General features: G+C 52.1%; 1 protein-coding gene across 11 annotated transcripts; it reads left to right on the forward strand.

Annotated features, from left to right (window-relative positions):
• The first annotated feature begins 1479 nt into the window (after positions 1–1479).
• On the forward strand, positions 1480–25457 carry DAZAP1 (DAZ associated protein 1). Of its 11 annotated transcripts, none has more exons than XM_023743311.1 (14): positions 1480–1657; positions 8777–8817; positions 9877–10043; positions 10815–10880; positions 12581–12691; positions 14111–14159; positions 17211–17293; positions 19772–19925; positions 20968–20997; positions 21127–21267; positions 22458–22634; positions 23312–23446; positions 23538–23627; positions 24500–24675. In XM_023743311.1, the coding sequence occupies exons 1-13, from the start codon at positions 1602–1604 to the stop codon at positions 23615–23617; spliced, it is 1290 nt and encodes a 429-aa protein (XP_023599079.1). In that variant the 5' UTR covers positions 1480–1601; the 3' UTR covers positions 23618–23627; positions 24500–24675. The 11 variants fall into 11 exon arrangements, with proteins under 11 accessions (XP_023599079.1, XP_014322695.1, XP_023599078.1 ...); XM_014467209.2 differs by having other exon boundaries at positions 1481–1657; positions 23381–23446; XM_023743310.1 differs by lacking the exon at positions 23538–23627 and having other exon boundaries at positions 1481–1657; positions 12584–12691; positions 24500–25457.
• The last annotated feature ends 125 nt before the right edge of the window (positions 25458–25582 follow it).

Consider the following 25582-nt stretch of genomic DNA (forward strand, 5'->3'; position numbering starts at 1 on the left):
CCACTCGTTCATGTTCCCCTTTCCAGATAGCGATATTTTTTGGTCCTCTCAATTACAGAAATGAGAAAGAGGGAAATGGGGAACAGGTGTTCAGTGAAGGTCATATCTGTGATGTTGCAGACAAGATAGAGAAGGGGGAGGGGTAGAGCTTGAGGCTTTGGCTCCTTATTTTAACTTTCCTGCCTCTAGTTTCTAGTCTGAAGCCTATCCAGTCTCAGGCAGCCATCCACAAGAGAATTTTAAAAGCATTCTATATGCTTAATGGGCTGCTAGCCCTGTGACTGGTGTGTGTGTGTGTGGGGGGGGGGGCGTGGACAAGATCATAGGGGATGATCTTGTGTGGACAATTGAGGGCAGAAACAATACTAGTCATGTGGTAGAGGCTCATTATCTATATACTAGAGGCCTGAGTACATGAAAATCATGCACTGGGGGTGTCCCTTAGCCCCGTCTGCACCCTCTCGCAGTCCAGGAGCCTTGGGGGGTTGGGGGGTTGCTGGTCCGGACACCACCACTGGGCTAGCCAGCCGTGAGCCCGGCTTCTGGCTAAGAGCGCTCCCCCTGTGGGAGCACACTGACTACCAGGGGTCAGACGCTCAATGCACAGGCATGGAAACATGGAACAGACTGATGAATCTCAGGGGGAAGGTGGGGAGGGGAGGACCGGAAGAGATTAACCAAAGATCTTATATGTGTACTAGATGCCTGGTGCACGGATTCATGCACCAGTGGGGTCCCTCAGCCTGGCCTGCGGGGATGGGGCCGAAACCAGCTCTCCGACATCCCCCGACATCCCCTGAGGGGTCCTGGATTGGGAGAGGCACAGGCCAGGCCGAGGGACCCCACCGGTGCACCGGGCCTCTAGTGTTTTCATAATCATGAATTTCTAGCCAATTGTTGGATTTAATTGCAGTTCTTCCCGAGTGACTTTGGGCAGGTGATTGGGCTTTTCTGACCCTTGGTATCTTCTTCTGTGAGATGGGGACAGCAGGGCAGTAGGCGCAGCCAAGGCGCAGGAGTGGGACATGAAGCCGACGGGTGGCCCGGTGGGGGGCGGGCGTGGCCTGTACCCATAGCTGACCCAAAGCGCCTCCGCCGCTTCCCAAAGGAAACTGAACAAGGAAGCCGCAGACGCGCCTGCGCCCCGTGTTGCTATCTCGGAGCGCAGTAGCGCAAGCACGCACATACGCGCACGCACGTGGCTCGGTCCGCGCGCGTTCCCCACAGGGGGTGAGGCCGACTACTAAGCTCAGGACTCCACTTCCCAGCATGCCCCGCGGCGACGTTGGCAGCCACCAAGAAGGAAGCTCTACGCGCGGCGGTCGAGCTGCGTCAGCCTTGCCGCACGCACGAACGCCTGCACGTACACGGCACGCACGCGGGCGCACCCCTGGCCCCGCCCCCTGACGCCCTATGCGGGAGCGCGCCCGGTCGTGTGCAGGGCGGCGGCGCGGGCGCGGGGGCGCGCGGTGACTGTTGGGTTGGCGCTGAGGGGAGGAGGCAGCGCGGCCGCCGCCGTTGCGCAGATCCGGGCCGCTGCTGTGGGGAGGGCGCCGGGGCCAGTGACCTTCCGGAGGCGGGAGCGAGCCAGGGGGTCCGGGATGCCGAGCGCCGCCGCCGCCGCCGCCATGAACAACTCGGGCGCCGACGAGATCGGGTGAGGACTCGCCGGGCCGCTCAGCAGCGTCGGCCGGCCCCCTCCCAGACGCCGCCTGGCCCGTCAAGGTCACGCTGCGGGGCCGCAGCCCGGGATCCTGCCGCTTCCTAGCCGGGGGAGGGGGACCCCGAGTGGGAACCCGGGGGTTCTGAGGGTCCCCGCTGTTTCTTGGCCCGGGAGGACCCCGAACGGGAGACTAGAGGGCCGGGGGGGGAGAGCGGTGCCCGCCGCCGCCGCCGCCGCGCCCGATTTTCCCGCTGGGGGACTCCCGAATGGGAGCCTAGGGGGCACCGGCGGGGCCTGCTACCGCCGTGCCCGAGTTTACCATGGGGTACCCCGAGCGTGAACCTGGAGGGTCTGAGGTTCCCCGTCTACCTCCGAGCCTGGATTTCCCGCTAGGAGACTCCAAATGGGAATCTGTACGGTCCTGGGTGCCCCGGGCGCCCCCGTGCCGGTGTTTGTCCCGGAGTACCGGAACGAGGACCGGGAGGGTTTCGCGGCGCCCCCAGTCCGCGCACAAACTTGGTGGGTCAGCGCACGTGGCGGGCCCGACTGAGGGTTCCAGTTCTGCAGCCGCCCAACTTCTCCCATCAGAGACTCTGGGCGGCATCGCACCCTTTCCACTCTGTCTCCCCCAAATGCTAAGAACAAGGAAGGGTCACACGCAGAGGACCCTCGGGCCAAGGTCACGGGGACCGGTCAGTGCAGCCATCGCGTCTGTAACTTGTTTTTATGTAGATGGAACCCCTTTTCGCTCAGCCCCCCACCGAAACTCTCCAGAGGTGTATTTTTAAAAAAGGAAAAGGAAAGCTCGGGCGGGTGGGCAGAAAGCCTTGATTCTGAGGTCTTCCTTTTGGCGCTGCTATCAGAGCAGGTTTATTACAGCTAAGTTTCCCCTTAATTATAACCTTGCCTAATGCTGCACAAGATGAGATCCGAGAAGCCATCCCAAAGGAGCTAGAAAATGCGGTTCTGCCCTAGTGGAGGGGATTGCTCCAGTTTTCTATGCAGATACCAGCTCCCACTGCACCAGCATAATTTTACAGTTAGTTTCTTTGAAGAAGATGGCAAAATAGTGTGTGCTGCTTTTCCCTGGCCTTGTGTATATTTCTTGGTGCCCTGAGTTTTGAATAGATGCGGTGTTTACAAAGTGATTGATTTGGTGAGTCAGTCATTGTTTGCTGGTGGGAGACTGGCATCACCAGGCCCTCATCTGGCTCCAGCCACTGGGAACACCTTGGATGCAAAATGCATTTTGTGGGTTCCCCACTCCCCAAAACCTCATGCCATTTAGTGGACCCTGGAGGGAAGCACTTAGCTCACAGCTGTCTGTGTCTGTGTGTGTGTGTTTGAACCCTGTCAGGCACTAGAAGACTGTGTTCTGTAAACGAAAAGTTGCAGCACTTCTAACAGGAAACTAGGAGGCGGGGAGAGAGTTAGCAGGCTTACCATATCCACATCCACACCCACATGCACATGTCTTCCCAGAGTACAGGGGTCTTCAAGCCTGGGCTGCCTTTCTTTCTCACCTGGAGAGCAGAGATGAAGGTTAGGGAAGGGAGGAGCCTGGAGATCATGAGGGCTGTCCCTCAAGTATGCCCATGAGGAGACAGGGATGCCAGGCATTTCACCCCTACAACTTGTCCCAACTCTTCGGTCCCAGCCCGGGTCTGGACTCTCCAGACCTTCGGGTAGCTTGGGATGGCTACAGAACCAGGATTTAGACTAGGGCCTGCTTGGCCATGTTTGCCTCCCACTCTGATGAATCTACCCGACAGCCTGAGTTTTAAAGTTGTAAATCACAGGTGTCCCAGAAACGTTTTATTGCTTTGCAAGTAAAAATCTATTGCCAAAAAGTACTAACACGTTTCTGTTTTATATAGGAATCTTGTTTTCGTTGGATGTGGCATCCCAGGTCCATTTTGACCTCCTTGCTATGTAACTGGGCTAACCAGGCTTCTTGGCAATGGGCCCTCTTGCAATTTCCTGTGAGGGGACCATGGTTTCGACTTTGGAGTGGTTACCATGTGGGAGGTTGTGCTCAGATCCAAGTGAGGGCAGACATTATCAGGATATGGCAGGTCTGAATGATATCTGGTAACAGCTACCCTCACCTCCGACCTCCTTTGCTTTGGTGTCTGGTCACCACTCCAGTAGCTCCCTAGGGAGTACTTGACAGGTGGGAGGGGCCACTCCCCTTTCCTTGACAGACCCACATGTGTGGGTACACTGTGGAGGCCTCAGGAAATGTGTGGATGCCTGGGGCACCGTTCCTTCCTGGTCTGTACTGAATTTGTCTTTGAAGGAAGAGCTGCTCTAGTTCTTTACTACCTGAGCTGGCTCAGAAGTCAGCATGAAATCTGATGGAAGAATGGAAGTTGGGTGAGACCACTGTCTTTACTTAATGTTTTTAGAGTCCTGCTTGTCACCGTCAGCTAGAGCAGAGCAAAGGCTAGGTCTTGAGGTTAGAAGTTTGACAGGAACAGTGGATGTCACCTGTAGTCACGTATGGCCCTCTGTAGCTGATGTGTAGATGGCCAGATGTCTTCCCTTCTGAGGAATTCTTTGTAGTGACAGGCATTCATATTGCTGGGGATCCTGCTGAGCAGACAGGGCTGAGGTCCTCCTTCCCCTGCCACAAGCTTGGAAAGTCAACTTAAAGAAAGGTCCTTTGATCCAGATTATCCGTTGGGGTCTGTGGGTGGACATCTGAGGGTGCCTGCCATCTTGATGTTCCTGGGTGCTGGGGAGGGCCCTCTCCCTTTACAGATAGAGGCATTCAGAGGCACTTTGTTCCATCCACCTCTGGGGTAGCCAAACTGTCAGGAACTAGAGAAAAGTGAGGAAGATTTTATCTGGCACACGTGGTCCTATTTGCATAACTGGGGACTGGTAAGACAGGGACACCTACATGTCATTGAGGGCAGAGTTGCAAGGAAAGGAAGGACGCTGCATTGGGGTCACTTCAAGGAAAGACTGGGGATGTGGGGGAGTCCATGGTTGCTTACCCAGAGAGGTTGCAAATGGGTGACATCAGCGGCCTGCAGCCTGGCACTGGCTGAGTGATGGCATGTGGAGTGGTCCCAAGGCGGAGTGCTTGAGTCCTTCCTGGTCTTTCTGGAATATTTTGTTGGAGAGACTCTGGAAGCAGGATACCCCTGAGTTGAGGCCTGGGAGGGTGGGGACCGGGAGCTGTGGATTATACTTGTAAATGCCTGTTTGTGCTGATGGCCCAATGATGTGGGAGAGTCATTGTTTGGTTTGCTTCAGAGAGGTCATGATTTGGGGAGGACATTGGTCCTGTATGGAATAGGGCAGTGGAGGGGCTCCTCCTACTGTCCGGCACAGTTAGTCCTGGGGTTTTCTTGTGTCACACAGCCCCCATAGTCATCTGGGAGGGGGTGCTCTTCCCTGCTGGCAGGAAGGAAGCCTGAGTGTAGAGGGCAGGGGCTGGCATAGGGTGGGCTTTGGAGTGAGGCCTGTGGGCCAGGGCTGCCTGCCTCCTGCAAGGAAACTAGGACAGACTTAAGGAGTCCTAATGTGTCCCCACTAGAGACCAGAAAGGTGCAAACATAGGCTCTGGGTTGGATGCTCTCTAAGAAGAAGTGGCCATTTGCCCAACAACTGACTAGTCCAGGCCCTCTGCCTCTGCCCCCTGCTGCCTGTGGGTGGCTTTCTTACTAAGCGGGATGGAACTTTCCGAAGCCTACCAATATGCTTCCAGGGCAGAGCCCACAGTGGTCGGTCCCAGCCAGGGGGAGCCAGAAGACTGACTTCCTGGTGTAAAAACTACAAAGTTGCCCTGAAGTCCACAGAGCAAGAGCAGGGTAGTCATCCAAAAACATTCAAGGGGAATATCAACCGGAGCCTGGTCCTCAGTCACTTGTGCAGAGCCCCTTCCAGGAGGAAGTCACCAGCCCCCTCTTGAGGTATAGGCCCTCTGAGCGAATGTGCTGATCATAGACAACCTCTCAGATCCCCCAGCTGGTGGTGGTGTCTGTTTCCCCCTTGGGAACCAGACTTTTGTTCTCCTGGGAGGGCCTGATAGAGCCAGGAAGTTTGCACTTGGGTTTGGGGAGTGCAGGTAGTCTATGGGGCCCTGACATCCAGTTTCAGCTGAGTAATAATACTCTTCAGAGCAGGGAAGGGCTGGAGAAGGGGAGCCGGCATGGTTGGCTCATCCCTTAATCTGCAGAGTCCCATGTGTGCATGCCCATCTACTCCTGAGATTCACATGGTGCCAAATGAGTTTGTGTGGGCTGCCCTTGGACCGCCGGTGGGTTGAACAGGGTTCCCACTGGTGCCAGGGCTTCATTTCAGTGTTGACGAGGGATGGTCATGCTGCCTGGGCAGGGGGGAGCTGTGTCTGGGCTCATCCTGGGGGGAACTTAGTCTCTGGGGTGCTGGGGCACCTGTTTCTCACTTGCCCTGTGAGGTGGGCACCCAGGGCCCTTTTTATTTTATTGATTACAAAAACTGGGGCTCAGAGGTTGGGGCTTTGTGCTGGGGCTCTGGAAAGGTCCCTGTCACCACAGTCAGCTGGCCTCCCAGGACCTTCTGAAGCTTCCGTGTGCAGACCACGAGAGTGTGCCCTCAGAGCAGGAGGAAAGGAAGTGGAAACACTCAAAGTGTGCAGCACAGCGCTGCCCCACATGGAGGCTTGGCGTGTTCTTCCCTCTGCATAAGCTGATGGTCATATAAGAGGCACCTCTTGCTGAGTGTCTCAGATACCCTACTTGACGTGACGGGATGGTTGTTTCTAAAGCCTGGCATTTACTCAATAATGAGAATTTCCTAATTTGTAATCTTATAACTTCAGATTTACGGAATGGTTACAGATTAGTAACAAAAGTTCCCAATATTCTTTTTCCAGCCAGACTCTCCAGGGGCTAACATTCTGCCCCATTGGTTCCTCTGTTCATCTTTCATGAAGTATTCAAAAGGAAGTGGTACCGTGATGCCCCTTTGTGTAGACCTGTCCATGTGTTTCATTTTTAAGAACAGAGATATTCTCTTAAATGCACACAGCACAGTGATAAAATTGGAAAGCACAGTATTGATGTCATGTTATTATCCATCCACAGAGCAGATGCAAGTTCTGTCAGTTGTGTGGGTGATGGCATTTCTAGTTTTTCCCCCTTAATGCCTAATTTTGAAATTTAAGTGAAGGCTGGAACCTGGACTGGTCTGGCGGGTTCCTCCTTACAGGTGGGCGGTGGAGGTTGGGGTTCTTGGATGGGCAACAGTTTATTACTTTACTGTTTTGGTGGATGCAATGGTAAATAGAAGCTGGTGTTCTCTAAGTGAATTGGGTTTTGTTTTAATTTTTTTTTTTTTTTAATTCTTGAGATCTCTTTCCTGCATGAAGCTGCTTTTCCACAGCAAACCTTTGGTTGTTCTTGTTCCAAAGGACTGGGCAAACAGGCAGTTACTTCGCAGTGCTAGCCAACCTCTGGCCCTTGTCATTCGAGGCCCTATGCCACTACTGGTTCCAGGCCTCAAGGGGTTGGGCATGCTGAGTGAGGCTGGGCCTGAGTCACAGCTTGCTTTGGGCAGCGCCTGGACAGCCCTTGGGGAGTGGGGCACAGATGGAGGCACTCCCCCCGCCCCCCAATTGGAAGGCAGGTGGCCTGCGACATGGTTTTAAGTTAATGAGGTCTAAATGTGAGCCTCGCTACTGCTTGGTCAGCATGTTCTCTGAAACCTGTTTTTACCAAGCTCCCTTTCTAAGGTGCTGGAAATATAGCTACGGCCAGATGCATCCTGAGTTCCCTTCCAGCCTTCCCCAACTAGGGACCAGTGGTGGCCTGTTTGTTGGCATTTTGAGGATGGTAGTGGGCACCTGTCTGGTTGTGGGAAATTGTTTTCCACACACTAAATATAAATTGTCCTTCCTTAGAGGAAAGGCAGATTGGAAGAAGCCCCTGATAGTCCTGCTGTCACAGGCATTTTGCCAGTGGCTGGCACACTGAGACTTGAGTCACCAGATGGAGCAGAGGTGACAGGTGTGCCTGTTACCTTGAAGGTTCTATTAGGTGGAGGGCAAAGCTCCCTGTCTGATGGTTCTCTTAGTTGCTCAGGAGGCAGTAGTGTTATCAGCCTTGCAGGGTCCTGTGTTTCAGGCAGGAACTGAGCCTGGGCCACCTGCCAGCATCTGAAGACCCGCCAGTTAGTATTTAGGTCCAGCTCTGAGGATGAAAGTGGTAGTGTCCCCTTTTCCTGGGTGAAACAAGAATGATGGAGAGCTGCCACCACTGCTGCTGGAGCCCTCTCTCCCTGCCTCCTCTGTCATACCTGTCTCCAGGACTTTGGGAGGCTAGAATGATACAGAGGGATACTGAGAGTGCGGAAGGTGAGCACAGTCCCTTGTGAAAGCTGGAACAGCTGCAGCACCTTGGTTCACTCCAGGTCCAGCCAGTAGGAGGGCTGTGTGAGAGGTGGAAAAGGCAGGCACTACCACAGCCCTCCCTTGTTGAGTCCTAGCGGTGTGGAGCCCTCCCTGAGGGTAGTAGGGGGGCTCTGGTTTCTGAACCTGCTGAGGGCTGTGCAGACATAAGGCTGCAGAGACAGTGTGGGCTTCCTCCTGAAAGTTCTAGTGTGACTGTTTGAAAGTACAACCCAGGCCACCCTGGAGTGGGGGAATGCGGGCTAGGGCTCCAGTGCTGGGTCTGGAGCTCTGGGGATCTTTCTAATGATTTGTGGGTCCTGGCTCATGATCACATGGTGGGTGTCTGAGGCTTTGCCCTACCCTTGCTGTCATTCTGGTTTGTCCTCTGTGATCTCAGATCTTGATTGCAAATAAATTATTTCAAGAGTGTTAGAGGAGGGACTTGCTGTGGTTGTGGTCCATGTGCATGTACAATTCTGGACATATTGTCTTTACTACATTATAACACTCACCCTGCCGTGTTGGCAAGTCTTAGAATCATTTTTCATATCTGTAATCAGTGAGGCCAGGTGATGGCTGTGGCTGTTGACCGTGGCCATGACCGTGACAACTCAGCATGTTTGTGTGAACTCCTTCTGTGGTGTGGATTACTGTCTTGGGATGGGTCAGATGGGCAGCATCTTTAAAGGCAAGAACCATTTGACCCTAAATGTTTTCTTGTTGAATTGCAGGAAGCTCTTCGTGGGCGGTCTTGACTGGAGCACCACCCAAGGTAGGTGCCATGGCTGAATGCCAGGCGTTGCAGGCAGGCTGACCTTGGTCTTCAAGTTGCGTTGTGAATTCGTCTCTAACTACTACCTCAGGTTTCTTTAATTCTTCATTGATTTATTGTTTTGATTTCTGGGGTAAAAGGGCATTAGATTGGGCATTAGCAGGGGGCAGAGGGAATGCAATATTGGCTTTGAAAAGGTTAATATCGTCCTGATGTTTCACAGCAGAATTGAGGGAGAAATTAAACTGCAGCTTCCTAGCTCAAGGCCGAGGTAGGTTCTGGAGGTAGGAGGACTGTTAGCGTGCAGAGTGCGGTGGCTAGGTCTTTGCCCAGTGGTCACTGAGTTCAGATGTAGCAAGAAGAAGCTGGTTGTCAAGTGGCCTTCGAAGTTGTTCTGCATTCTCTTAAACTTCACTTTACTGAATGCCTTTGCCAAAACCATGCTCAGTTGCAGCATTTCTAGTTTATAAGAAGACATGATGTACTCCACCATGTGGAGTCCCCATTCTTCCTCATGTGTTTTCTATCCTTTATCCTCCTCCTCTGCCCCCAAACTAGTTGATGAGTCAGTTTAAAAGTGGGTAGTTGGCCCAGCCTGTGTGGCTCAGTGGTTGAGCATTGACTTATGAACCGTGAGGTCACAGTGTGATTCCTGGGCAGGGCACATATCCTGGTTGCAGGTTCAACCTATGGGGGTGTGCAGGAGTCAGCTTATCAATGATTCTCTGTCATCATTGATGTTTCTCTCTCCCCCTCCCTCTCTGAAATCAATAAATATATATATGTATTTTAAAAGTTGCTAGTTGTAGGGGGCGGGCTAGAAGGGGTCAATGGGGGGAAAAGGGAACATGTGTAATACTTTCAACAATAAAGATTTTAAAAATAATAAAATAAAAATGAGATTTGGAAAAAAGTGGCTAGTTACTTTCCAGGTTAGGCTGGTGAATCAAAAGAGCAGCACTTGCACGTGTGTGTGCGTGTGTATATCTGCATGCCAGCTGTCATGCTGTGCTTAACGCTCTGGTGTGTGTGTCTGTTTCTGTCCTGATCTCTGAGCAGAGACTCTTCGCAGCTACTTCTCCCAGTATGGAGAAGTTGTGGACTGTGTGATCATGAAAGATAAGACAACCAACCAGTCTCGAGGCTTCGGGTTTGTCAAGTTTAAGGACCCGAACTGTGTGGGCACAGTGCTGGCCAGCAGACCACACACACTGGATGGTCGAAATGTAAGTCCTGCTGCAGCTGAGATCCTCGCCCCTTTCTCTGTCACTTATCCTGCAGCTCACTGGGTTACCTGAGCTTTTGTGGATGTTTATGTTAAAGGCTCTTTCCTGTGGGGTTGATCTAAAAGGACTAAGGCTCACCCTAGCCGGTTTGGCTCAACGGATAGAGCGCCAGACTGCGGACTGAAGGGTCCAAGGTTCGATTCCAGTCAAGGGCACATGCCCGGGTTGTGGGCTCAATCCCCAGTGGGGGGTGTGCGGGAGGCAGCCGATCAATGATTTTCTCTCATCATTGATGTTTCTCTCTCCCTCTCCCTTCCTCTCTGAAATAATAAAAATATATTTTTAAAGTATTTTAAAATAAAAAAAAATAATAGGACTAGGGCTCTGGGCCTAGCCGGTTTGGCTCAGTGGATAGGGTGTCGGCCTGTGGACTAAAGGGTCCCAGATTCGATTCCAGTCAAGGGCACCTGCCCAGGTTGTGGTCTCGATCCCCAGTGTGGGGCATCAGGAGGCAGCCGATCAATAATTCTCTTTCATCATTGATGTTTCTATCTCTCTCTCCCCCTCTCTATAATCAATAAAAATATATTTTAAAAAAAAGATTAAGGCTTTGTATTCAGACTGGAGGTTGGAGTAGGGTATGGATATGGACATGGTGTGAATTGATTGCAAGTGCTAGTGTGCTGTGCTATTGGCTGCTGTTGTTGACACCTTCTTTTCTAGAGAAAAGATCCTCATATTTACAACTGGCTCATTTGAAACTTCCTACAGATTGACCCAAAGCCATGTACACCTCGGGGAATGCAGCCAGAGAGGACGCGGCCAAAAGAAGGCTGGGTAAGGGGCTGGGTGGGCAACCTTGCATGTTCAACAGCCAGTTTAAAGGACACATGTGCCTTTGTTGTTGTTCTTTTTATTTTTGTTTCTTTGTTTCCAATTACAGTTTGCATTCATTATTATTCCATATTAGTTTCAGATGTACAGCATCATGGTTAGACAAACGTGTCTTTGATCGGAATTTTTGCTCATTAAGATTAGGAGTGACTGAAGGTCATCTTTGACACTTGACCAGCTCAGAATTGCTCAGATTTATTCAACACTTTAAATTTTTTTAATCTTGTAGCCAAGAAGATAATTTTTATTAGTCTACCTTAAAAAAAAATGACAGCTCACACCTGTTTATCATTGGAGCCGTCTGCTTTTATCTGCCCCAAGTACTCTCAGCCTGCCCAAAAGGGCCGAGAGAAATTTCTTTTCCCACTCCCTCACTCCTCTCTTACTTGGTGGCCTGGTCATCCTTAACTCTGAGATTTTCACCTCCCAGCTCTGCAGCCGCTCCCCTCCAGACACAAAGCTGGTGACTGGTCGCTTGAACAGCCAGTGTAATGACTCCTGGAGATTTTCTGAGCTGTGTGTGGCCCCCTGGTGCTGGGTCAGCTGGAACAGACCTGTCTTTTGTCGCTCACCGCCCACATCTTCCCTTCCACCACCCAGCAGTTCTCAGAGAAGACTGTCACTCAGAACGCTTCCGTCCCCATAGAAAGCCCCACTGAACAGAACTGGGCTGGAGGCTGCTGAGAAGCTGCACCCAGGCTCCACACACACGTGTCTGATCTAAGTGGAGGCTTGAGATCTGCATTTCTAGCAGGATCCCAGCTGCTGCTGGTAGGGGCCTCAGACCCTTGAAACCATTTTTATTTTTCCAAATTTCTATTAGAAAAGTTTTCAAGTTACAGAAAACTAGATTAATCAGTTTTTATAATTTTCCAGTTATCTATATTAATATTCATCTCTGTCTGCATAAACCACTCCTAAATTCTGGAGCATGAATCTCCTAGAAGTCCAGCCTCCCACAGAATCCCCATTCCCACAACTAAGATGCCTAAGGTGTCACCCATGTCCACTCTGCCAGCTCATATTTCTATGACTGTCTCACAAATGACCTTCACAGCTGTTCAGACTGAACTTCAATCAGGGTTCAGATTGTATTTGCTTTAGTCTCTTGGCAACTTTATTAAGACAGAATAGGCACAGGCCATAATACCTGGGGAACCCTCACTCATCCCCAAAATTGCTAATCAAGAGCAGTTGGGACGACTTAACCCATAAGCTCCTTGGGGGTGTTAGGCGTGGAGGGGGTTGGGAGGGGCAGCATTTCAGGGCAGGAGCTGAAGTTTTGGTCAACAGATTGAAAATCACCATCTGAAATTAATTATGGAGGCCCCAGGTAGCTTCCTTACTGTCCTGAAATCCTTTGTTTCACAGTGTAGACCTTTAAGTTCGGTAACTGTTGTAGTTCAGAATATTTGAACAGAGTACTACAGTCTACTTTAAAATGCATTTACCACAGTGCTGGACTTGGTCTCCTTGGGTCTCTGGGAAAATGCTGTTCTTGGTTCTCTTTGGACTCCCTGGAACTTTCAGAGTATTCGGTGGCTTTAGCGGCTCTCAAACCCATGCAGACACTTACTTACAACCCTGGGGTTCGTGCTGAGGGCTCCCCACATGGTCTAACCAACTTTTCTTTCTTGACACAGCAGAAAGGACCCAGGAACGATAACAGTAAATCAAATAAGATATTTGTTGGTGGAATTCCTCACAATTGTGGTGAGACAGAGCTCAGGGAATACTTCAAGAAATTTGGAGTGGTGAGTTGTTCCCGCACCAGTAGCACCCAGGCAGCAGCTGCTCAACTTGGCCTAGTTGGAGTGGGTATGGTGGCTCTGTCCTCTTGCCCCGCACGCCCCCAGAACAGAGCAACCAGAGCCCATCCTTTCCCTTCATGGCCATTTACCATCCAGGAGAGTAGTCACGTCTTTTCCAGGCAGATGTAAACTGGCCAGGCCGGCATCCAGGAGGCTTTCCAGTTGGTTGTAAGGCGCAGTGGTTCTCAACCTTCCTAATGCCGCGACCCTTTAAAACAGTTCCTCATGTGGTGACCCCAACCATAAAATTATTTCGTTGCTACTTCATAACTGTAATTTTGCTACTGTTATGAATCGTAATGTAAAATATCTGATGTGCTATATGTGTTTTCCGATGGTCGGGACCACAAGTTGAGAACCTCTGCACTAGGGAGTGTTGGGGAGAAGCCAGCCTTCTGTCCCTCAGTGGCAGGAAGGTGTGTTCCAGATCAGGTTCACCTGGGACCTCCAGTTAGCTCCTCCTGCCCAGGATCCGAAACATGGTGCCCACCCCTGATAGCTGCAGCCAAGGGCAGGCCTGGCCTGGTGGAGGAGTTCCAGAGTGGAGACCATTCCCAGGTTCTTCTACCAGCAGCGTGGACCTCACTATATGGGGGACCGTGGCCCAACCCTATTGCTTCCTCTGGCAGTTCTCACTGTCCTCCAGGCTGTCAGGCTTCACAGGATATGTTTGGCTCTGTGTCCTGCTCATTGTTTCCTCTGTGATACAGACCTTCCCCCAGGGATGATCCTGTTTTCTGGAAGAGGTTAAAATCCTTTAGAATCTCATGGGGGTTAGAGTTAATCAGGGTCATATAGGGAACTTAGTTCTAATGGGGCCAGCAGAGGAAAAAAACTGGGCTAGGGTGCAAGTGTGCATGGGGCCATTGCACAGGCCCCTGTTGCTCAAATGCCCTGTCAGTGGTGTGGCCCCGCCTGCCGCTGTATTGTGTTTGTCAGGTGTTGAGTGTGCGAGGGCTGAGTGGCCAGGGTTTAGGAATGCCAGAGCACATGATGAGGGACACACTTGTGGAGTGGAGTGGAGGTGGGGGGAGGGCAATGAGGGCTGGATCAGCAGGACAACCAGGCCACTGACCAAGGGAGGTCCTGGAGCACCAGTGCTCTGGGTCATTCCATCCTAGCGTTTTGAATGGGGAGGATGCCCTATGAGTCTCCTGGCTGTCAACTCCCCTATGGAGTGGTGGCCTGGGCCTCTGGCCTCATGAGTCTTGGACATCATCCTCTGGAAGGCAGCCTTTTGCCTCAAGACTCCCAAGACTGGAGACTTCCCAGCAGGCATTTGGCTTGGGACTTCTGTTCTAGCCAGAGGTGCTCATAGGCACCGTGGCATCCAGGTCCTCAAACAGCCATTTTCTCTTCCAGGTCACAGAAGTGGTCATGATCTACGACGCAGAAAAGCAGAGGCCTCGAGGTAAAAGAGATGGAGTTTGTCCTTGACCTTCCCCCTCAGATGGCAAACTATCTCACAATTAGGTGGTGGTTGTAGCAAGCATTGCCTCAGTAAAGGGTGGTTTGGAGACAAATGATTAAAACGTAGGCTCTTCCTGTGCAGCCCCCAGCTTGTCTGTGCTCCCCAAGGTCAGACATTACTGTCTTTTTTTTTTTTTTTTTGGCTCATTCTTTTAAAGTTTTTACAATTTGACATGAATTTGAACATGGTTTCTGTTCTTTAATGTGCACTGAAAGACTTGTGTCCTTTTCCATTGTGACCTTCTTTAGTTAAGACTGTCTCTTGCCTTCAGTTCATGCCAGTGTAGTTTGTCTCCTGCCTTCAGCTCATGCCAGTGTAGTCAGAAGTCTCATTTCATGTTGTCAGGCCAGATCTGCTACAGCTCAGCTTGAATGTGGAGTTTCCCTTATTCACCTCATGCTTTTTTCCTGTTTTTCTTATTTTTCTCCTCAGTCAATGGGGCTGGCGGGAGGAAGGGCACATCCCCTCCAGGGCAGCCCACCCTTGCACGTCTGGCCTGGGCCAGCCGGCACCTGACATCCATGCCCTTTTGGGTTTGGTGGTTTTACTTTTTTTGTTTTTGTTTTTTGTGTGGCTGCTGCTCTTTGTCCCTGCCCATTTGTTTTGTTTCATCAGCTGCTTTGGGCCCTGGCCAGGAGCTGATCTGCCGGTCCAGGCCCTACAGCCCCTGCCCTGCGGAGACCCCTAGAGCGCTGGGCTGCCGTCCGCAGCATGCGCCCGCCATGCTGGAGAATAGTTTGCCATTTGAACTTCCATCCTCTTACTCCATGATTAAGTAATGTCTCCTCCCTTCATGTTGATTAAGCTGTTAAGTCATAGTCTTAATTTTAACATAGACGTACATGCTTAGTGACATATTAAGTGTTTCATAGTAAATATAGTAATAATATTAAGTAAGTTGTTTTCCTTTCTCTCTGTGAATTTTTGTGATTAACGATCTCTCTTTAGATTTCTCTTCTCCAGGTGCTAAATTATATCACACAGGTACAGGCCATCCTGCAGTCAGAGGAGGGAGCGGGCTTTGCTCCAGTGGGGTGTAAACGAAGTTTCAGTGTGTTTCTGTGCCGCTTCCTCAGTGGTGATGTCGCCTCTTGACACAGACGCGTCCCTAGACGTCCCGCCCCAGGCTCCTTACCCACGAGTCACCGCCTCTTGTGCCCTAATGGACCTCGCGAGCCCTGTGGTTTCAGATACTCCTGCACTCTGAGAAAATGTTACCTTGTAATATGCGTTTATCACCCGTGCTGTGTTTCACCATTGCCTCTGATCTTGTGAAGCCTCAGGACGTGGGGATCCCGAGGCTGCTTTTAGATTCCCCAGGTCACTCACCCCCTCCCAGGCCACCTGCGGTCCTCACCCTGGGCCCAGGGCGGGGGGTGCAAGCAGGACAGGCTGGTGGGGAGAGAACTTTGGGCTTGGGCCTGCGTTCCCCTGTGGTGCACACCGTCCTCAGCCACCTGGCTTTGTAGGTCTCTGCGAGTCCCCGTGAGCTTCCGCGAGCGCTAGGCAAGCAGAGGGTAGGAGCACCACCCAGAGAAGCAGCTGGTCAGCAGGTGTCCCAGAAACAGCTCTTTCCTACCTTACTCTCCAGAAGCTCCCACAAAGTCATCCCCCCGCCCTCTCCTGTTGGTTTAAGACAGGGTCCCTGTCTCGGGGGTTCTGCGTGTATCTGCCAGATGGCAACCCCTGACCTCTGGCCCACTCAGTCCTGCTTCTATCTTTGCTCCTCTTCCCTTTCTCCTGCTCCCCACCCTCCCACCAGCTTTGTCTCCTCTCCAATTTTGCTGTCATGGTTCCGTTTCTTCTCTCACGCCACATGTAGATTCTGTGTGCATGCATGTGCAGAGAGAACTAGACCAAAGGCTCCTGCATCCCAGCTGTCCCTCCCTGCTAGTCTGTCACCTGACTTTCTGAGCTGCCTTCTCTCTGTTTCCATCCTTCCACCACCATTTTGCCTGTGATCTTCCCAGGTGGTCTCCAGCACAGGCCTGCCCCTAGCTCCACGCCTCTGCCACAGAACACTGTCCCTGTGCCCCTTCCCCACGCCCATCTTCAGCCCCTTCTTGGCTTTGGCACTTCCCCTCACCCATCTTTTGTTCTTTGGGATCTCCTGGCAGCTGTCTGCCATGTGTCCTTTTGTGCTCAAAGCTGATGGGCCCCGGGAGCAAGGGCAATAGACTGAGGACCAGACACGCCACGTTAGCCGGGTGGTCGCGCTCACCCAGACCAACCAAACTTCGTTTATACTGCCACTTCCTTGCATTTGGAAAATGCTAAATTATTTTCTGTTTAAATTTTTCTTTGATGACATGGTGCCTCTTGCTCTTGCTGCTGACAGCAGAGTTGACCTGCTGGAACCCGCTGTGGCCTGTATCTTTGTGTATTTTATTACATAGATGTGTGCAGATAGATACCTGTATACATACGTATGTGACCTTGACAGGACTCCTTGGGCTTACCCAACGGTGTTGGATAAGCCTAGCGAGGCACTAACTGTGGTATAGACCGTACTGTTAACGCCTAGGACAATATATGGCTGCTGTCAGCACTAGCTGCAAAGCACATTGCAAGCCGAGGGGGAGAACCCTGGGTTTCAGCGAAGCAACAGTGCATCCACAGGACACCTGCGACTGAGGCGGAGTGCTCAGCTGCTCCCTGCCTTGTACTTGTCTTCCACAGAATGTTCTAGCACCAACAGGGCATACCCTGCCATGTTTCATGGCCCTCGCTATTGGGCTGTTCAGGCTGCTACTCCCTAAGGGGTGCCCTGGCTGTTCCAAAGTGTCCAATTGGAACCCTAGCTCAAGCTGCGCCCAGGCGTCCGGCGGGTCCCCCTGCCTCACTCACTTGCTGGATAGGCCTGCAGCCCCCTCCCTCACTTGCTTCGCTGAAGCCCTGGGTTGATCCTTCGGCCCGTCCCTAATACTGTTCATCATCCTGTTTTGTGTCACAACACCCTGCTACCTTGATTCACTCTTCGTCGTTGGCTAGGTTTTGGATTTATTACTTTCGAGGACGAACAATCAGTGGACCAGGCTGTCAACATGCATTTTCACGACATCATGGGCAAAAAAGTGTGTAGTTGTAGTTTTATTTTACCTTAAGACCAAACCAAGTCTCAGGCAACTGAGGGATGTCACTGGAAACAAAAATTCCTTCATAGAAGAGGTCCGGGTGAGAGGTGCCGGGACCCTCGACTGTGGGGTGGGACCTGGGCCTCTGGAGACTTGGGTGGTGGGCGGTGGGCCTCCAGTGACATTGCGGGTTGCCTCAGGCTTGGTTCCAGTGACCACTCCTTCAGATGTCTGAACTGTATTCCAATTGTTCATCCACCCCGCGATGGGCAGCCAACCTTTGAGAACAGGTTTCGTGTAAAACTGAAAGAAATGTAAACATCCTGAAGGATTGGTTGTTTTAATTGGGTCACTTACTGTGAAACTCCGGTACCAACCACATGCTCTCGATAGTACTTAACTCCATGCAGTCAAGTGACCTCTGGTTGTTTCATCTTCATACTGTGTTGCCACCATGGAGGTACTGTCAGAAAGTGGCCCATAACTACTCATTTGCCTGGGCCCTTCGAGCTTTTGGAGAACTTAACAGTAAAATGAGTAACTGGCAGAAATTCTGTCGTGTGGGGTTCCTTATAGTTAGCAAAGTCTGGGGCCCACGTTTTGGTAGGATCCCCGTTTGGGTCCTTATAAAGCCTGCTCAGCGCACCCCGGCGGCAGTCCCGTTGGTGTGTGTTCCCAGTTTCTCCTCATTCGGTTCAGCATGCCCAGCCCTTCTGATTGAGATACTGGAGGAAGCATGGCACTGGGGTCTGCCCAGGTAGCCTGCTCCCTGATGTTCAACAGGGCAGCCGTTCATACTTGCCAGGGGCCCAGGTTTCCCTGCAGGCTTAATCCCATTTGAACCCAACTAAGTGGGAGACACATACCTCACTCCGAAACTCAATGAAGCTTTTAGTTTAAAACCATCATGAGGACTTCAAGGATACACACCAGTTAAGAACACAAGATCAGAGAAGTCCACATTCAATAGTTGAAGGTCCTGTGACGTTTAAAACTTGGAAGAAATGAGGTGCTGCTTCAGGAGCAGAAAGGTCTGCTAAGTGCACTATCTGTCCCTGCTCCAGGCTGCCAGCCACCTGCTGTGGGATGCAGGGTATCTGAGTCTGGACTGCTCAGAGCTGACACTAAGAGGGTTTCTCTTGCCGGCGGGAGTCTGGCTTCTGTCGCAGCACCTTCACTAATCCCCACCAGTTCTTCAGTGGGGATTTCCGACTAACAGGCTCCCGTCCCACTTTAATTAAAACCAGAATAGGGTGACTTTTGCGCTCCCATAGGAAGAGAGTAAAGGACCTTTTTTAATTACAGGGGCTGCTTTTCTTTGTAAGCAGGAGCCAAATTTCCTTAAGGAGAGTGTGTGAAGACCCTTTAGCTTCAGATCTTTGACTCTCCCTTGGTTCTGCTGCCCAGTTGCCTTTAGCTAAGGGAACTTCATTCCCATCAGAGGAGTGGCCTTGAGGCATCAGGAAGGGAGGAGGGGTCTTTTGTGTCTCTGTTTTAAGGGAGCACTGACAGAATTCTGATACCTAATGGTTATTTAGCTCACCAGACTAAGGCCCCAAGGATGACTCCATGTGGATCTGTTGTCCCGCTTATTAAAGTTTATCCAAAAAGAAAAAAATCCAGGATTCTCAAATGCTGAGACAACTCTGGAAGTGGGGCATCTTTTTGCCAATGAGCAGCGTAAGTGGGGTAATCACCACTTCCTGCGATGCTGACCTCTCCCCTGGCTGTGGCTCCTGACATGTCCAAAGAGGAAGAGTCCTGGGCTGCTGACCCAACACAGTATGAAGATTGCTTACTGATCCAAATGTCCATTTTATTGCATGTTTGTTTACTTTTTGTTAGATGTAATGTAAGGCTCTTTATCATATCCATTCCCTCTGACATTATTTTGAGTTAATTGAGATTTTTTAAGCGTTAGCCTGGGGAAGGTAAGTCTTTATCTTCCTTTAGACATTTTAAATTAAAAACCTAAGTAAACCAACTGTGTTTCTCAGGTATGAGCTGAAGGTGCAGGCAGGGTGGGTGGGCTCCGAAGAGATCCCCCACCACCGTGATGCGGCCAGGGGCGGGCTCCTGCCACTCAGTGCTCCCAGGGCTGTGATTATTGGAATGGCCCTGGTCTCTGTCCCGGGTTTATGAGGCTGTTGAAAGAGGACACTGCTCTTTTACCTTGACTGAGAGACCCTTGTCGTACATAAAATGCTCAAGGGTCCCTGCTCTGCAGCACATAGGGCTTAGCATGTCACAGTCACATCTGTTGTACCTGAGAAACATTTTTTAAATATAATAATTAAAACAGAAAAAAAAAACCTTTTTAAAGAAAAAGCTACTGGCCTAAATAAGGTATATAGTTAAGTATTTAGTTTTAAGTTATAATAAGATGCTAAGTGTAGTCATAAGTTACCTGAGGGTGTGTCTGAAGGGAAGGGGCCTGGGACCCGTGCGTCCCCCTGAACCAGACCTCGGTTTGTCTAGGTGGAGGTTAAACGGGCTGAGCCTCGCGACAGTAAAAGTCAAGTGCCTGGACAGCCAGGGGCCAGCCAGTGGGGGAGCCGCGTCATGCCCAGTGCCGCCAATGGCTGGGCAGGCCAGCCCCCACCTACGTGGCAGCAAGGATATGGCCCACAAGGTAAGATTCTTCCCAGGACAAGCTACTGCACCCACTTCTCCAGACTTAGCGCAGAGGTGGGGCTCCCTACTCAACTGGGCCCTGGGTTCCGCCTTATCACCAGGTCCCTCTCAAGAGTGGTGTGGTCCTCGGTGGTATGTTTGGGCCCTGGCCAAGTCCATGTTTGGGGTTTGAGCCAGCAGGGCTGCAGTGAGCATCCTTGCCCTTGCGGTCTGGGGTGGTTTACTTAGGTTCTTCCACAGACAGGTCAGGATAACCTGGTGGGTTTTGAGACTCTGATGGTGAGCAAGTGAGGTTTTCGCCTGGCTAGAAGGAGAGTCCTGCTTCTTTGGTTCTTTGGGTCTTTTCTGTTCCGCAGGTTTTAGGCTGACATCAGCTGGGCTGTTGGGTCCTCTGTGTGGGGTCCAGAGAGCGGTTAAGGACAGCCTGGCAGGATGGTTGGAGAGGGGGGCCCTGGGATGGGATCTGGGAACCTCCATCCTTGATGGAAACCCAAATAAGCAGCCGAGTCCAGAGAGGAGCAGATGGAGGCCAAGTGGGCCTGTCTGTACCCAGGGCATCCAACACCCTGATTTTGCAGAGCTATCCACACAGTTCAAGGCTTTATTCCTGCTCTCTCCAGGGCTGTCGTTTTTAAAACCTGCATTTATTGCGAAATGAAACACGTCCAGTAAACTAATTCCAGACACTCATCCACCAGCAGGTGAAGGACCCATGCTTGGCCGGTAGTAAGGCCTGAGATGCCACACATGCACCTGAGTCTCTGATCTGTGGGCGTTCCCTCCATCCCTTTTGACGGTTCTGTTTAAGAGCCAGGGCCATTGACCCAGTGGCTTTTCTCTGAATCCTCCCCTGTGGAAGAGGACATGGACAGCAATACCTGGTGTTCTTGGGATCACAGGGCATGTCGAGAGGGGCTCCAGGAGAGTTCCACCAATGATGGCAATCGTGCTATGAGAGTAGGAGGGCAGGGCGGTGCTTGGCATGCAGTCGGTGACATTGGCCTAACAGCACCAATCCCCATCTTTGTTTTCTGGTTTAGGAATGTGGGTGCCAGCAGGACAGGCAATTGGTAAGTCTTTGTTCGGGAAACGGGGAGATGACGAAATCTGAAGTGCAGTGGGCCCCTGGCAGGCCTGGGTCTGGGCAGGTGGGGGTAGTGTGTGCCATGCTCTCCCTCACCCTGTATCCTGTGTTCCAGGTGGCTACGGACCGCCCCCTGCAGGAAGAGGAGCTCCCCCACCACCCCCGCCATTCACCTCTTACATTGTGTCTACCCCTCCTGGAGGGTTCCCTCCTCCACAGGGCTTCCCACAGGGCTACGGCGCCCCCCCACAATTCAGTAAGTCCTGGGGCCATGGGTGGTCTTTTCAGCACACCTTTTTAGACTGCCTAGAGCTCGCACTGGGGGTGCAGTCGGAAGCCTGTCATGGTTCCTCTGCCTGGAGGAAAAGGATGGGCTGGCCTTGTGGACTCCATATTTTTTGGCTTCGGCCTCCTTATGGGCCAGCCGCACGAGTTGTAACAGCACGAAGACCTTGTTCTTCCTCATGGTCATGCCTCGAATGGGCCTTTAGACCTAATCTCTGTGATTCATAATTGAGGGGCTTCGGGTCTTGATTCACTTTCCTCTGTGCTTTACTTTGTGGTTGAAGATCTGAGTGTCGAGCATCCAACTCACTGGGAAGGTTAGGGTTCTCCTCTGACCTCAGTACCCTCAGAACAAAAGGGCACAGCCTAGCCTGGCTGGAGCGGCTTGGTTGATTGTCATCCTGTGCACCAAAAGGCAGCTGGTTCGATTCCCGGTTAGAGCACATACCTGGGTTAGGGATTTGATCCCTGGTTGGGTTGCATACAGAAGAAAACTGATGGATGTTTCTCACATCAATTCTCTCTCCCCCTCTCTAGGAGCTGGGTTCCATAGTAAAGAGGAACCCCTCACATAACTCAGATGGCCACATACCATTTCACCAACATAAAGGGTCCTACAGTCTTTTTACTAATAAGTCCTTGGGGTCCAGGTGTGTCATTCTTGGGGCAGTGGGGACCAGCCACATTGGTAGGCTCAGTGACTATAAGTGACCAGTGGCCGAGGACTGGGCAATTCAGTTCTGTGGCCTGGAGCAGGGCCTCATGATGGATGACTTTGCCTTGTGGCTCTTCAGAGAAAAGATGTGTCTGCTTCAACAAGATAAGAGGTGGATAGAAACATTATCTGCAGCCTGAGGAAACATGATTGGGTGTGTCTTTTGTCTTCTCAAAGCACATGGATTGGACTGTGTTGGACGGTTGATTTCTGTCCTAATGAGCATTCCTGAGCAGTGAATTACCAGCCAGCACCTACCACAGGCACCTAGTTCCTGGGCCTGCTTCAGCTCCCGCTGTCCCAACTGCCCACAGGTTTCATGCTGGTCTCTTACCCTTCATCCTCAGGGCCTGGCCGCACAGGTGTTTCAGATGGAAATCCTGTGAAGGCTCCTGGTGTCTGGGCCGTGGGCAAGCATGGTGTTTGTTTTTCTGTCCTGTTTGCAGGTTTTGGCTATGGGCCTCCACCTCCACCGCCAGATCAGTTTGCGCCACCAGGGGTCCCCCCTCCACCTGCCACTCCTGGGGCAGCACCTCTGGCCTTCCCGCCGCCTCCCTCTCAGGCTGCCCCGGATATGAGCAAGCCCCCAACGGCACAGCCAGACTTCCCCTACAGTCAGTATGGTGAGTGGCCATGCCTCCCCCTGACTTCCTCCCTCACAGGCGGATTTCCCACCAGTGTTTTCTGGGTCGGGTGGTCTGAGGTGTGGGAGTTGTTGGAGAGTTCACGTGACCTAGGATCAAGCAGGCGTCAAGTGGGATTTTGGTTGCTTGGGTTTTTGCCAGGGCACTAATCGTAGAAAAGCATGGATTGCACAGCAGGTGATCCCAGGCCTATGGGTTTGGAAAACAGGCTATAACTGGGCCCCTAGGAGGATGGTGCGAGGGCTGCAATTGCTGTTTGGCTGAGGACATCCCCTGCAGGCCTGTCCCTTCGGTGCCTCGGTTATCCGAGTGCAGAGCGCAGGCAAGAGTGTCAGCTGGGTGGTCTTGCTCTGGTCTGCGGCAGGTACTGGCTTTGGCATTGGCTTTGTGCTTCACTTGAGGGGCTAGTCTTGGAGTAGGTACTTCTGAATTGGGTCTGCAAGGTGACAGCTGAGTGGGGGAACTCCTGTGAGGACAGGGTGTGGCCTTGGGTCTCTCCCCACACCGGGGTCAGTCCCCTGCCTGCCGTGAGGGGCCAGGGCCTTCAGGTCTCCTGTGAGAGTTTCAGCCCCTGGTTTTCCATGTTATGGTGTGAACTGTGTGTCACCCAAGACCACAATATCTGCAAGTCGGTCCACTCTTACCCTCTAATGCAGTCCCGCCAGCTGACCAGATGCTCCCCAGCACCTGCATTGTACACTCTTGTTCCCTTCGGGGCCTTGCAGGGCGGTGGTCACTGAGTACATGGGTTCTCGACCCTGCCTGGAACAGGACGTGTTGGCGACAGACATGTGAGCGGCCCTGGGTGGGGGTGTACATGATCTCGAGTGTGTCCCCTCCCTACCACCCTGGGGTAGTCACCCTGGTCTCGTCTCTCGCCAGGCCTGGGTACCTATTCTCAAGACCCGGCGGGCTTCGGGCCCATACTTTGTTTACACTCTTATGGTCAGGCTGAGCAGTGATATGGCCTAGGTAGGTGGCGCCTCCTCATGCACGGTCCTCACCTGCCTGCACCCGGGCACCGGACGTTGCCTCCTCTGCTGTCCCGGGCGGGGTGGAACCACACTGCCCTCTGGGGCACGGCCCAGGAGCTCTGCCTCCGAGTGTGCCCCCAATTGGGAATCCGGGGGCCCTGGGATGGCCTTCATCCAAAGTGTGTGGTCCGGGTGGGCAGGGAGCGAGGACAGTGCTGCCCCTCATTCCAGAAGTGTCTTCATACCCACCAAGGCCAGTAGTGCAGGGTCAGGGTCCTTTTTAGAGAGGGACCTGCCCCACTCAGATGGGCTCTGCAGGTGCATCCAACTAGAGTCATTGAAGCCTAATGGTCCGCATGTAGTCCCTGCCCACTCCCATGTATGGAAGCCTCCAGGTTGGGTCAACTCTGGAGGGAGGACCGTCTGGGGCCTGAGGCGCATCTGGAGGGAGGCTAGGGCAGATTAGATGTTTCCTTAAATCCTGAAAGTCATGCCTGAGCTCACCCTGCATTGTACTCGAAAACAGACTTTCTAGGAACCCAAGGTCCGCCGAGCTGGGCCAGGTGATTGATATGTGTCTCCAAGCCCAAGGGTCTCTCCTGATCCTCAGCTCTGCCACCAGGGCTCCTGCCCTAAGTCTTTGGGGACAAGTGAGGGTCGGTCAGGATCAGACAGGACAGACCATGGGTCCACGAGGTCTCATAGACTCTTTTATTTCTGTGCGGAGACAGGGTCCTGCTAGGGTTTGAGGGTGGGCTTTTCTGGAGACACGTGCTCCTGGGGGCCCAGTGATGTCAGGTGGGAGCGGGACCCTGGGTCCTGTTGGTGGGACCAGCTCCCCCGGCCACTCATTGCACTCTTTCCCCACAGGTTATGGACAGGACTTGGCCGGCTTTGGGCAGGGTTTCTCAGACCCCAGCCAGCAGCCCCCTTCCTATGGGGGCCCCTCAGTGCCAGGCTCCGGGGGCCCCCCTGCTGGTGGAAGTGGCTTCGGACGAGGTCAGAACCACAATGTTCAAGGATTCCACCCCTACCGACGCTAGCTAGCTGGTGCCACGCAGGCGGCTAGATGGCTGAGACCCAGGATTCGAAACTTGTGAACTCGTGACAATCACAAACTTGGCAGAAAAATCGCGATTCAACCTTGGGGGGAGGGGCAGACGTGAGGCTTTTGGAGGCGGCTGTGGGTGTCTGAACTGAAGTTTTTAAATATATTTCTTTCTCTAACCCATCAGCACAATAAAAAAAAAGTCACTGGTTCAACAACAGGGTTTTAAAAAGTCTTCAGCTTTAATTCAAAACTTCAGGTTTCTTTTTCTTTCTTTTTTTTTTTTTTTTGAAATTATTTTCCTGAGCCTTTTGTTTTACCGTAGATTGTAAACTTTTATGTTAAAGAAAAAAATATACATTTACAAATTGTGAGATTTTTAAGAGAAATTTTCTACAATGTATACTGGCTTATTTTTTAATTTAAAACAGGGTTTCTGTCGGCACTGGTGGAAGTGAGGGGCATTTTTGGTCCCCGTACTCCTGGCTTTGAGGGTTGGGACTCGTTGGTCCAGAAACTCTGGAGCTTAAAAAAGCAGTCTACTGAGTGTGTTTCGTTTTTGTTTATTCCTTGCTTTTGTCGATTGATCTGCCTGGCGGTGTCTGCAAGTGCACCGTGGGGGGCTGCACCCGCCTGGCTCGGCTGGCAACCACCCCGCGTCCAACTGCATCAAGGACCAGGAGGTCTTGTCAGCCTACTTCCCGCGCATGTGGCTTCAGGGCATCCCCACTGACCAGTTTGACCCTGGTTTGAATAAAGAGAAGTGCGTTTGGATTAGAACCCATGTTGTGTCATTTGTTCCCTCCCTGCTGGGGAAGAACCCCGCCCACAGGAGAACCTCCATCTACCCTGGCTCCTCCGTGGTCTTGCAATGACTTGAGGCCTGCTTCAGGGCGGGGCCTGGC

This window comes from Myotis lucifugus, unplaced genomic scaffold (genome assembly GCF_000147115.1).
Source record: "Myotis lucifugus unplaced genomic scaffold, Myoluc2.0 scaffold_383, whole genome shotgun sequence".
NCBI classification, from domain to species: domain Eukaryota; kingdom Metazoa; phylum Chordata; class Mammalia; order Chiroptera; family Vespertilionidae; genus Myotis; species Myotis lucifugus.

What these genes read in the sequence shown, in the direction of transcription:
- DAZAP1 (XM_023743309.1), top strand. Translation starts at nt 1,602, where the DNA reads ATGCCGAGCGCCGCCGCCGCCGCCGCCATGAACAACTCGGGCGCCGAC. An exon ending in CGCGGCCAAAAGAAGGCTGG is followed by an intron (nt 10,881 to 12,580) that starts GTAAGGGGCTGG and finishes TTCTTGACACAG; the next exon opens with CAGAAAGGACCCAGGAACGA. An exon ending in CGGCGCCCCCCCACAATTCA is followed by an intron (nt 21,268 to 22,457) that starts GTAAGTCCTGGG and finishes TCCTGTTTGCAG; the next exon opens with GTTTTGGCTATGGGCCTCCA.